Here is a 12,305-nt window from a genome sequence, read left to right on the forward strand (position 1 = left end):
TAATTTTAAAATGGTAAGGTAAAGTTTTCAATCCTAATAGCAACATTAATAATATTGAAAAATATTAAAAATATTACTAAAAGATTTTTAAATTGAAAACTTATTGGTTCATTTCCATGGTAACACCTCCAAGGTTTCTAAAATTTGCAAGCCAGATGGATGCTGCAGTGAAGACAAAGGGAGGGAATTCTAAAAAGTTGCAATTCACAACCCCCGTCTGCAGCTTGATAAAATTCCAACGGAAAATGGACCTAGTTACTCTATAAGAGTAATACTAATATAAAATAAAATAAAAATGTATACCATTTTTATTCAGTTGCAATGCGAAGGCAAAACAATTCCATTTTTCACTTAGAACAGAGAGCGCAGTCCAGCACACTGAATCGACGATTTTCGACTCTTATTGGAGTCATCATCGGAGAGGTGTAGGCCTGCTGCTGAATGGGGTAACCAGGGAAATGGACCAATAAGTTTTCAATTTAAAAATCTTTTTGATTGAAAACTTCACCTTTCAATTGCCAGATGACGCTAGTCACCTACTCCATACACGTCAGTTGCAATGTGGGGATAAACTTTCATGGTTTGGTCACTTCGAGCAGAGAGCACCAGGTCTACGCCTCTCCGATGATGACTCCAATAAGAGTCGAAAATCGTCGATTCAGAGTGCTGGACTGCGCTCCCTGTTCTAAGTGAAAAATAAGATTGTTTTGCCTTCGCATTGCAACTGAATAAAAATGGAATACATTTTTTATTTTATTTTAATTTTAAAATCTTTATGATAAACGTTATTCCTTATAATGTAACTGTTAAAATGTTTATTATATTTTGTAAGATTTTATGTTTTAAATAATGAACTTTTACTTTTTAGGATGCTTCCTGCTGCCCCCATTCAATGTTATCTGTGTCGGGTAGAATTACTTTTTGTGCATGATGTACGTTTCCACCTTATTTCCAAAGATCATAAAGAAAGAGTGGCAGCATATAATCCCCAATATACAATTAAGCAGTATTGATTAGCATGTTAGTATTTTTTGTGTATTTTCAGTTATAACGAGGCATAAAATTTAAGCTTTTTTCTATTTTTTCGTATCAAGTTTCGGTTTTTACCTTTGTAAGAGAAATCAAAGACAAAGATCATTATAGTGGATAGACTACATAACAATCATCCACACTTAACCACAATTACCGGGTTTGAGATTGTGAGCTCATGCTTATATCTGGGATCATTGATCACAAGCACAGGGTCACTACAGGAAGAAATAAAACGTAGATGTTATCTAGCAAAAGTTGTCACAGCAAAAATGACCACAATATGGAAGGACTGTCAAATTTCAAGAGCGTTAAAGATGAGGTTGATCAACTACTTAATATTCCCAATACTGATCTATGGATGTGAATCTTGGACCCTGAGACAATCGGAAAGAACGAAAATAGACGCCCTTGAAATGTTCTGTTGAAGACGAATGATGCGGATTATTTAAACCGCAGGACAAATAATTCAATTTGTTTTCAATTGGCTAAAAGTTAGCCAACGACTCTCCAGTAAAGTCCATCTCCAATAATTAAAATACTTTGGACTTGTTATGAAACACAGAAAACATGGAAAAACTCCACAAGGAAGAATTTCCTGTAGCTGGCTGTATAGCATTAATTACAAGTAAATTTTAATAAAAAATGTTTGGCTTGATAAAAGGTATATGTGGACCGTGATAGTGTGATGTCAAAACGTCAAAATTTTTCCAAACACGTTGTGTCTAGGTATACGCTAACGTGTACGCAAATAAAAAAGTTAGGTAGAATTAAACGTCATAACAAATATTTTTCTATCAAACAAACACTAAACATATCAAAATAGCGTGTATCAAAATATACAGTCACTGCCCACGCTAAATAGTCACTAGCTTGATGAAGTTTAACTTTTTTATTTGCGTACATTTTAGCGTGTACCTAGACACAACGTGTTTGGAAAACTTTTTTTGACGTCACGACTATCACGGTCCATAGTTTAAAAAGCCCCTATAGGGCTACAAACAAAACGTTTTCGCTCTGTAACAAGAGCATCATCAGTGTTACCTAAAATAAGTATAACCATATTAATTAAAGCAAAATGTTAAAGTTAAAATGATGACCAAGGTAAAAGCAAAGTTTGGATATACTTACAAGAACATGGTAAGCCAACCAAAAAATACAAAGGTCAAAGCCTTTCAAAAACAGACTAAAAGTCTTATATAAATGCCAACATAGCAAAATCCAAAGGATGCATAAAATTCCTATGGCTACGGCCATAGGGCAACATATGACTCCCACACGTGGTAAGTGGGTCAATAGGTAACAATTAGGTCATTATGTTACAAGAGGTGACAGGCAACTAAGAAATGAGACTTCAAAAGCGAATCTGTCTGATGTCAGGGCAACAATTGTCAATGGAACTTGAAGTTTTATGAAATGTTGGTTACGTAGCCCCTAAATTTAAAGTTGTTTATGGTACAAGCAATGATAACAGCTAACATCATTGTGATGGAATTATAAAATACAAGAGTTAGTGAAAATGAATTATCTAAGATGTAAAAAAGGTGGCGAATTTGAAAACCCGCAATCATCAATGAGGTGTGTACTTGAATTGATGAAGCAAAGATAGGCAAACCAAAATACAGAAAGTATGTTTTGTGGTTTGTATTGGAAATAGATAATTAATGTTTGTGGCCCAACACAAATTAAATTAATTATCTATTTCCAATACAAACCACAAAACATACTTTCTGTATTTTGGTTTGCCTATCTTTGCTTCATCAATTCAAGTACACCTCATTGATGATTGCGGGTTTTCAAATTCGCCACCTTTTTTACATCTTAGATAATTCATTTTCACTAACTCTTGTATTTTATATTTCCAACACACTGATGTTAGCTGTTATCATTGCTTGTACCATAAACAACTTTAAATTTAGTGGCTGCGTAACCAACATTTCATAAAACTTCAAGTTCCATTGACAATTGTTGCCCTGACATCAGACAGATTCGCTTTTGAAGTCTCATTTCGTAGTTGCCTGTCACCTCTTGTAACATAATGACCTAATTGTTACCTATTGACCCACTTACCACGTGTGGGAGTCATATGTTACCCTAGGGCCGTAACCATAGGAATTTTATCCATCCTTTGGATTTTATAAGACTTATAGTCTGTTTTTGTTGAAAGGCTTTGACCTTGTATTTTTTGGTTGACTCACCATGTTCTTGTAAGTATAACCAAACTTTGCTTTTACCTTGGTCATCATTTTAACTTAACATTTTGCTTTAATTAATATGTTTATACTTATTTTAGGTAACACTGATGATGCTCTTGTTACAGAGCGAAAACGTTTTGTTGGTATGTTTGTAGCCCTATAGGGGCTTTTTAAACTATTACACCTTTTACCAAGCCAACAATTTTTTATTAAATTTTACTTATGGAAAAACTCTTATACAAGGAAAGTTGGAAGGCCGAAGATCACGAGTAAGATCCCCAACAAGACATCGATCAAATTACAGGAATATTATAAAAAAGACCTATGCATGAGTTATAAGAAATGACCAGAGACAGATATCTTTGGAGACGGACACATCACGTCGACCACTACGCTCCCTTTCGTCTCTCTGGTTAAAGTGAATTACAGAAACCTACTTCTGGGATTTATTGTGAACACTCGTGACATACGTATTTATCTGTTCTGCCATCTATGGTAAATGGAGGCTATACCTATATACATGTCTATATAATAGTAAATATATATACTATGTAAATGTCTATGTAGAAGAAGATTGAATAGATTATACGATTACGCGTTTTTCCCTTAAATAAGGCTGTGTGTTAGTGTTTGATTCAGAGTTGTGACTGCATAGCTCCATTGATAACGCCTGAAAGGCAAAAATCTATCTGGAAGAAGCTATCTGGAGATGGTGGTGCAACTCTGAATCAAATTAAAACAAAAACTGCCTTTCCCCTTTTTCATCTTTACTCAGATTTTTGAGTACTTAAAACTGTCTTTCGGTTCTTTTCCTAGACGAAAAGAAAGTAGATACGTGACCGTGTCCTTTCTGCTTTCTTCTATTTTCGTCGTCTCCGTGCTTATAAATTGTAAAAGCCGGAGATTCAGGATGCAGCCAGAAAGTTCTTTAAAGAAAATTCTTAGATTTAAAATATTGTTTATTATTCTTATTTCAATTATTTTAATTGTTTAATTGTAGTAAACTTTGTATCTGAGACTTTTCGTCTTCCTCGTTTTAATTGTATTTTTGTTTCATGTACACTCAGGTGCAAAAAAATCGATCCACTGAAAATTTGGTCACTTTTAATGTCTCGAATTTCCTAAACCTGTTGTCCGATTTAAGTGATTTTTTTACCGTGTTATAGCCTTATTCATTAACAATATCGCTGTAAAAATATTGTTGTTAAACAGATAAACTGTCATTGTATACCGGGTGTACGAACCAAACTGTGTTTTTTCTCAAAGTTCACAACACCCTGTGGACTATACTGCCGTCCTTAGGAAAAACACCGCATATGCAAAAATTATGAAAATTGAGTTAGGAGCGAAAATTTGATCTAGAGGGTTTATATTACATGATTATTTAAAAAAAGTACAGTATTTACAACCCCAACTATATATTCTGAAAGAAATGCTAAACCCAGCATCTACAAAAACATGCGTGGAACTAAGGAAAAACCCCGCAACTACAACATTACTTAGGAAAAACCTGCATATACTTGTCGGAGCCTGCAGTTACTGTGTTTATTCTAAGCAATACCCAATTGCGGTGTTTTTGCTACGTAATTGGCGCGGTTTATCAATGTATTTACTTTCTTTTCAACTTGTGTATGGTGCGATTGTGTTAGTTTGTGTCTTAAGAAACAACGTAAAATTTTTAATATTGAAAATCAAGTAGAGTAAGTAGTCTAGATTAAAAAAAAATTGCTTAAATACTTTTTTTTTAATTTGCTTAAAAAGTTTTTTTGTAGGTACATAAGTTAAAACAATTTAAGATGTTTTAATCATATTCATTGAATTTGTAAAACAACATAATGATTTAATTCACCTACAATTACATTTCCTTGTATATACATATTGTAAATTCTGACGCTATAGCTGCTCAAGATATTTGTATTAAGTATTTCGAACCAGGGCACACCTTCATGTCCGCCGATAGTTTCCACCATCAGGTGGAACTGTTTAAAAAAAGAAAAAAAATACGATTTTAATGATTTTGTGACAGCTGTTGGAAAGGCAAGTTTAAAAAAGGTTACAATAAAAAGAATGCAGCATACAGATTTTTTTAAGTGGGAAAATTTCGCGTCACAAACAAAAATTAAAAAAAATAGAGAAACGTCCTTACTTGGCGAAAATAACAAATTGTTGCCAACAGGGGATTATTTTCTCTAAAAAGTACAAGTTAACAAATAAATCCGATAGTATGTTTGAAATAACTTTTCTTCAAAATAAAGTTTTAAATAAAAAACTTCCCAGTCCTCAGGCATTTACATCTCCTTGTGGAGTATCAAAAAATAAAAAAGAAACCCTTATTAAAAATCTAAAAATCATAATGCCTTCAAATAGATTACAATTTTGACAAAACCTTGAGTAAGATAAGAATTAATAAAATAATTTCTTTGTATATTTAATTTTTTTTTTAAATTTTGTTTGTTAGGGTTTAATCGGTATAATAAATGTGTTTTTTTTTTATTAAATATGTAGATTTAATAAATTATTCAAAAACTCATTTTGTTGTTTAACTATATTTTATGTAGCATTATGCTAAGAAAAAACATCGCATATACATAACATCCGTAGATGCTGTAGTTTTACTTAGCAATTCCTAATATTACTTACAATTTTTTTCCCAGTATCTGCCATAGTAGGCATAAAATTAGGATAAATTACTGCTGCTTTTCAGTTTCATTAAACACAGTTTATTTACAGACTTATTGATATAAGGTAAAATCGTTTCCAACCGCATTGTTGTAACAATTTTAGCACCTTTTAAAAGTTGCAGATTCTTTGAAGTCCATTTACTCATTTTTATAAATACTGTAGATGCAGTGGTTTTCCTTAGGAGGGCAGTATACTGCCGTGCTTAGCGAAAACGCTGTATCTGCAAAAATCTGAAAAAATGAAATTTTTACTTCTTTCTAACCCAAATGTGCATATCTATCTTATTTGCTTACTAAAAATGACGTAAGTTAAGCCAAAACACATGTGTCTTATGCCGTATCCTGTGTAAATGTATACGAATTCTTAAACTAAAATCGATTTTACTCGAATGTGATGTCTCTGCAGATACGGCGTTTTAGCTAAGCACGGCAGTATTCTAGCATTTATAAAATACTGAAATTAAAACCCAACTATAGCCTCATGTTTTCTCAACATTCTGTTTTTAGATTCATTCGCTTATGTTGGATAATAAAAAAGTTAGGTACGTTAACAACTGGCCATGTTCGTCATCAGTACAGGGTGTTTCTAAACAAGTGCGACAAACTTTAACGGGTAATTTTATATTATAAAATAATGATAGTTTGCTTTATAATCATATGTCCGCAAACGCTTCGTTTCCGAGATACGGGATGTTCAATTTTTGTTTACAAAATGACGATTTATTTATTGCTCTAAAACCAGTTGAGATATGCAAATAAAATTTGGTGGGTTTTAAGACGTAGTTATTGCACATTTTTTGACATACAATTAAGAATTTTATATTCACCATTGGTGTGCATACGGGTAATATGATCGGTCATAATACCCATTTGCGCGCCAATGGTGAATATTAAATTCTTAATTGTATGTCAAAAAATGTGCAATAACTACGTCTTAAAACCCACCAAATTTTATTTGCATATCTTGATTGGTTTTAAAGCAATAAATAAATCGTCATTTTGTAAACAAAAATTGAACAGAGGAAATAAAAAATGTAGTATATCAAAGTGTGTAAATAATTTATTTCTTTAGCTGAGCGCTTTCGACATAAATGTCATCATCGGAGCTAATGCTAAAATAAAAAAAGAGGTCTTGTAAGAAAAAGAAGTACAAAACTCTTTTTTTTTTTACTTACGTCAATTGTTAAAAAAGTACCGCTACAAAATTGAGGTGTTAACATTTGCATCTTGTGAAAATAACTTTTGGTTGGATATCCTCCGTACAACCCCAAACAGCAAAAACAGAAAAACGGCCACATTACACGTTACACAAACACAAAAAGAATTTTTTTTTTTGTGTTTGTGTAACGTGTAATGTGGCCGTTTTTCTGTTTTTGCTGTTTGGGGTTGTACGGAGGATATCCAACCAAAAGTTATTTTCACAAGATGCAAATGTTAACACCTCAATTTTGTAGCGGTACTTTTTTAACAATTGACGTAAGTAAAAAAAAAAAGAGTTTTGTACTTCTTTTTCTTACAAGACCTCTTTTTTTATTTTAGCATTAGCTCCGATGATGACATTTATGTCGAAAGCGCTCAGCTAAAGAAATAAATTATTTACACACTTTGATATACTACATTTTTTATTTCCTCTATTCATTCAAGTGTGTACAAACTTATCAGTCTTTCAACTATTTTTTTAAAAATTGAACATCCCGTATCTCGGAAACGAAGCGTTTGCTTATGATTATAAAGCAAACTGTCATTATTTTCTAATGTAAAATTACCCCTTAAAGTTGGTCGCACTTATTTAGAAACACCCTTTACTGATGACGAACATGGTCAGTTGTTAAAGTACCTAACTTTTTTATTATCCAACATAAGCGAATGAATCTAAAAACAGAATGTTGAGGAAACCTGAGGCTATAGTTGGGTTTTAATTTCAGTATTTTATAAATGCTAGAATAGTGCACAGGGTGGTGCGAACTTTAAGAAAAAACACAGTTTGGTTCGTACACCCAGTATACAATGAAAGTTTATCTGTCTAACAACAATATTATTACAGCGATATTGTTAATGAATAAGGCTATAACATGGTAAAAAAATCACTTAAATCGGACAACGGGTTTAGGAAATTCGAGACATCAAATATGACCAAATTTTCAGTGGATCGATTTTTTTGCACCCGAGTGTAGTATATTTAAATTTCTTCTATAGTAGTATTTAAATTTCTTCTTATTTTAGGATGATTTTTGCTGTTGCTGTTGGATATTTTCTGGATATTGTAGAATTACATTATAGATTTTACAATGTTTAACATAAAGAAGATGAATCTGAAGATACTAACGAATTATATCCAGAAATTTAATCTGATGAATGTGTTACTTATTTTGATATATTTTCAGTTGTGATAAGCATTAGTTTTTAAGTGTTTAGTTCACAAAGTTTGTATTTCCATTGTATTTTAGTTACACTTGTTTTGCTTTTAGGTTATTAAGTCTAAGTTTTGTTTCTTTGAAGTTACTCTTCAAATATATTTTGTTACTTCTTATTAATAAATATTTGAATTTGATTAGTAAATATGAAATAATCTATGTTTATACATCCAATCGACCGTAAACAGTCATATTTGAACATAGACTTCCCCCTCTTTTTCCATTTCTCTCAAGGGCATCACAGGAAATAAACAACGGATTTTGTCGGAACTTTGCAAAATGTACGAATGTGATATGTTGTGTATACAAGAGTCATCATCATTATCTTTGCCTTTATCCGTATGAGTAGTCGGTTTCCCTAATAACATTTTTCTATGTTTCTACCTACTTAGTCATACCAATATCAATATACAATATTAGAATCAAAAAATCTTACCAAAGATCAAAATCTATAAATCCATCATCAGACCTGTACTAACATATGGATGCGAAACGTGGACCATGACCAAAGCAAACGAAGAAAAGCTCAGACGTTTTGAACGAAAAATACTTACAACAATTTTCGTACCTCATCACGACATCACAAAACAGTATAGGATCAGAACCGATATCGAATTAAAAGCACTCTACAATACACCGATATTGTCCAAAAAATTAAACCACAGCGACTAAGATGGTGAGCTGGTAATAAGTCTGGTGGCTGAGCTATAGCGCCCTAGGTCCGGGATTACTTGGATGTATAATAAAATACCTTCATTCTCACTATACAGGGTGATTGATTAGTAGGATAAAGCTCAATAGCTCCGCTATAGTAATAGATAGCAATAAAAGTTAATAACAAAAATTTTAGCTACCTTTGAGCTTCACATTACAAAATTAGTTAGAATGTTACAGGGTGTTCGATAACACAGTGGCAGACCAAACTTATGTTTTTTTAAATGGAACACCCTATATTTTATTTTAAATTCGAAATCCTGTTAACTTCTCCATCACAAAAATATAAAGGTTTGTTATGTTATACAGGGTATTTACAAAGTTATAACCAATTTTATATGAAAATCGTAACAAGTTCAACTTTCTGTACAAATAAAAATAAGCAAAACAACAATGGTTTATTAATGCCATATTTTTAACGTATTGTCAAAATTTTCAAAAATGGTCGATATTACTAATTTTCTTTATATCAAATACAGGGCGAGTCAAAACGCAAGTACATTATTTTCTCAGTAATTTTAAATGGAACACCCTGTATTTTATATCACTTTTGAAAAGTACCATTACCGTACTTTATTTTTTAGATAACATTCCCTATGTCTAAATTTATTAGTTTTCGAGATATTTTCATTTTTCAATGGACCAGTAGCCTGGCCACCCAAATCACCAGAATTTAATAAACTGGACTGATTTTTTTGGGGTTACGTTAATAATGAAGTTTATAAAATACCTCCAACAACAAGGGATGAGATGAAAAATAGAATACAAAGTGTATTTCGGTGTGTTAATTTACAAATGCTCCGTAGAGTAAGTAGCTCATTCAATGATCGTTTTTAGGCGTACATAACTGTGTTAGGAGATAATTTTGAACACCTTATGTAATTAAATATTAAAAATATTTTATTAAAAGTAGCTTCTAATTTTTTCAAACATGTTTTTTTGCAAAATGTATTACTGATAAATTATGTTTCGTTCTTTATTTGTTACATTGTTACATTTACATACAAAAGTAGTGTTTAATTGTCTTCACAAAATATTGTATTTTGTGTTTGTGTGTTTTTTTGTAAAATTTATTACTAATTTTCTTCGTTTATTTGTTGCATTTACATAAAAAGATAGTTTTTAATTGTTTCAAAAATGTTGCATGTAGTGGTTGTGTTTTTGTTTGTAAAATGTATTACTAATAAATTATTTTTATTTCTTTATTTGCTACAGTGTTACATTGATTACCGGATTGATAATCGGTAATCTTTAATTGTCAATTCAGTCATGGCTTACTTAAAATTTAGATAAATTTAAACACCTAAAATAATTTGCTCTGAAAAATGAAAATATCTCGAAAACTAATAAATTTGGGCATAGGGAATGTTATATAAAAATTAAAGTACGTTAATGTTACTTTTCAATAATGATATAAAATACAGGGTGTTCCATTTAACATTACTGAGAAAATAATGTACTTGTGTTTTGACTCACCCTGTATTTGATATAAAGAAAATTAGCAATATCAATAATTCTTAAAAATTTTGACAATAAATATAAAAATATGGCATTAATAAACCATTGCTGTTGTGCTTATTTTTATTTATACAGGGAGTTGAACTTGTTAGATTTTCATACAAAATTGGTTATAACTTTGTAAATACCCTGTATAACATTACAAACCTTTATATTTTTGTGATGGAGAAATTAACAGGATTTCGAATATAAAATAAAATATAGGGTGTTCCATTTAAAAAAACATAAGTTAGGTCTGCCACTGTGTTATCGAACACCCTGTAAAATTCTAACTAATTTTGTAATGTGAAGCTCAAAGGTGGCTAAAATTTTTGTTATTAACTTTTATTGCTATCTATTACTATAACGGAGCTATTGAGCTTTACCCTACTAATCAATCACCCTGTATAGCAGGGGAGCAAAGTATGCTAAATGTGCAGTCACTCGAGCGTTATGGCGACCTATTGGGTTGTGAACAGTAGGTCCTAAAACCAAAAAAAGTAAGTAAAGTTTTCCATTTTAGTGGGCGCTTGCCATTTTTTTTATTTAATTTTCCATTTCCAACAATCGTTTTTTCCGATTATAACGCCATCTATCCATAATTCGAAAAAATGTTTTGAATAAAAGTTACTTATTTTTACGTAAGGAATCCAAATCTGCAATAAAAAATGGAGGCTCCTATTTAGGATTTTAAAGTAACCCCCCCCCCCCCCAAATCCGTTGGGGGGCCGTGTTCGGTGCCATTCCATAGATTTCCGCAAAATATCGCGGGATTCGTATTTAAAATTTTAAATTTACCCACCACTCCTCTGCGTGGGAAGTCGTGTTTGGTATCATTCGATAGATTTTTAAAAAATATTGAGCACATATTTTTTAGTTTTTCGATCTGTCATTCATTTCACGAAATATTCGCCTTTTTCTTGTGAAACTTTGGGACTCACCCATTTCCTTACGCCCGATTCAAATCGTCAGATTTTTGAAATATACACTCTTTTGTATGTACTTAACTTACCTTATCTTAATCTGACAATTTCGAGTTTTTTTAAGGATAGATTTTTTTTTTGGGCCCCCCTTAACGAACTCCTCTGTGTTAAGAGCCAATATATGGTAGAGGTACATCTGCAGGGTACCAGGTTTCTCCCCATATGCTAATCTGGCGCGCTCGAGTAACTGCAAAAATCCCCGCTTGGGCTCCCCTACCAATACTTATATTTGAATTTCACAGTGTTCATTTAAACATAACAACAGTCTATTTGTAAACAATAGCAATGTCACGACTAGCGTATTATTTCTTCATCGCGTGACTAATCGATTGATCTGAATGGGTCGTCGCTTCTTCTTGTTGGTTTATATGTACAATACTAAATCACAACATAGATAGTTCAATAGCGGTCAATGCCGATCATATAATATACATTAATATAAACTATATTATATTTTATTTCGTAGAAGTTCTATTCAATGCTAAGGGTTAACGTACCACATTACAATGGGCATGCCACGTGCACAGACTTCATAACGAGAGACTAGTAAGACTGGTATGGGAGGAGATTTCTACAGGCAAAAGACCACTCGGAGGTTCCAGAATGCGATGGAGAGATAACTTGCAAGCAGATCTCCGGAAAAAGAACATTCCATTTGACCTTAAGTTGACATTCACAAGACCCACCCAGGGTTGTAGCGCTAGGTGAGGATGATGAATATCGCAACTTCTTTACGGACATATCCTGTCTAAGCTTCTTCCCCAGGTCTTCTTTGGTCTTCATTTACTACTC

At 32.2% G+C, this 12,305-nt stretch overlaps 1 protein-coding gene and 1 long non-coding RNA gene across 3 annotated transcripts in view; one reads left to right on the forward strand and one right to left on the reverse strand.

The window, feature by feature from the left end:
• LOC126880408 (probable ATP-dependent RNA helicase spindle-E) overlaps window positions 1–8,474 on the forward strand; it is a 383,599-nt gene extending 375,125 nt beyond the window's left edge. For both annotated transcript variants that reach the window (XM_050644249.1, XM_050644250.1), the window contains exons 22-23: window positions 869–1,020; window positions 8,129–8,474. In XM_050644249.1, the coding sequence (XP_050500206.1) occupies window positions 869–1,013 (145 nt within the window). In that variant the 3' untranslated portion in view covers window positions 1,014–1,020; window positions 8,129–8,474. The remainder of the gene's footprint in view (window positions 1–868; window positions 1,021–8,128) is intronic.
• LOC126880423 (uncharacterized) lies at window positions 6,948–7,379 on the reverse strand. The gene is made up of 2 exons (XR_007696588.1): window positions 7,081–7,379; window positions 6,948–7,017 (listed from the first exon to the last, which is right to left on the reverse strand). It is a non-coding gene; the product is annotated as an uncharacterized LOC126880423 (long non-coding RNA).
• Window positions 8,475–12,305: the final 3,831 nt, after the last annotated feature.

This window comes from Diabrotica virgifera, chromosome 2 (assembly GCF_917563875.1).
Source record: "Diabrotica virgifera virgifera chromosome 2, PGI_DIABVI_V3a".
NCBI classification, from domain to species: domain Eukaryota; kingdom Metazoa; phylum Arthropoda; class Insecta; order Coleoptera; family Chrysomelidae; genus Diabrotica; species Diabrotica virgifera.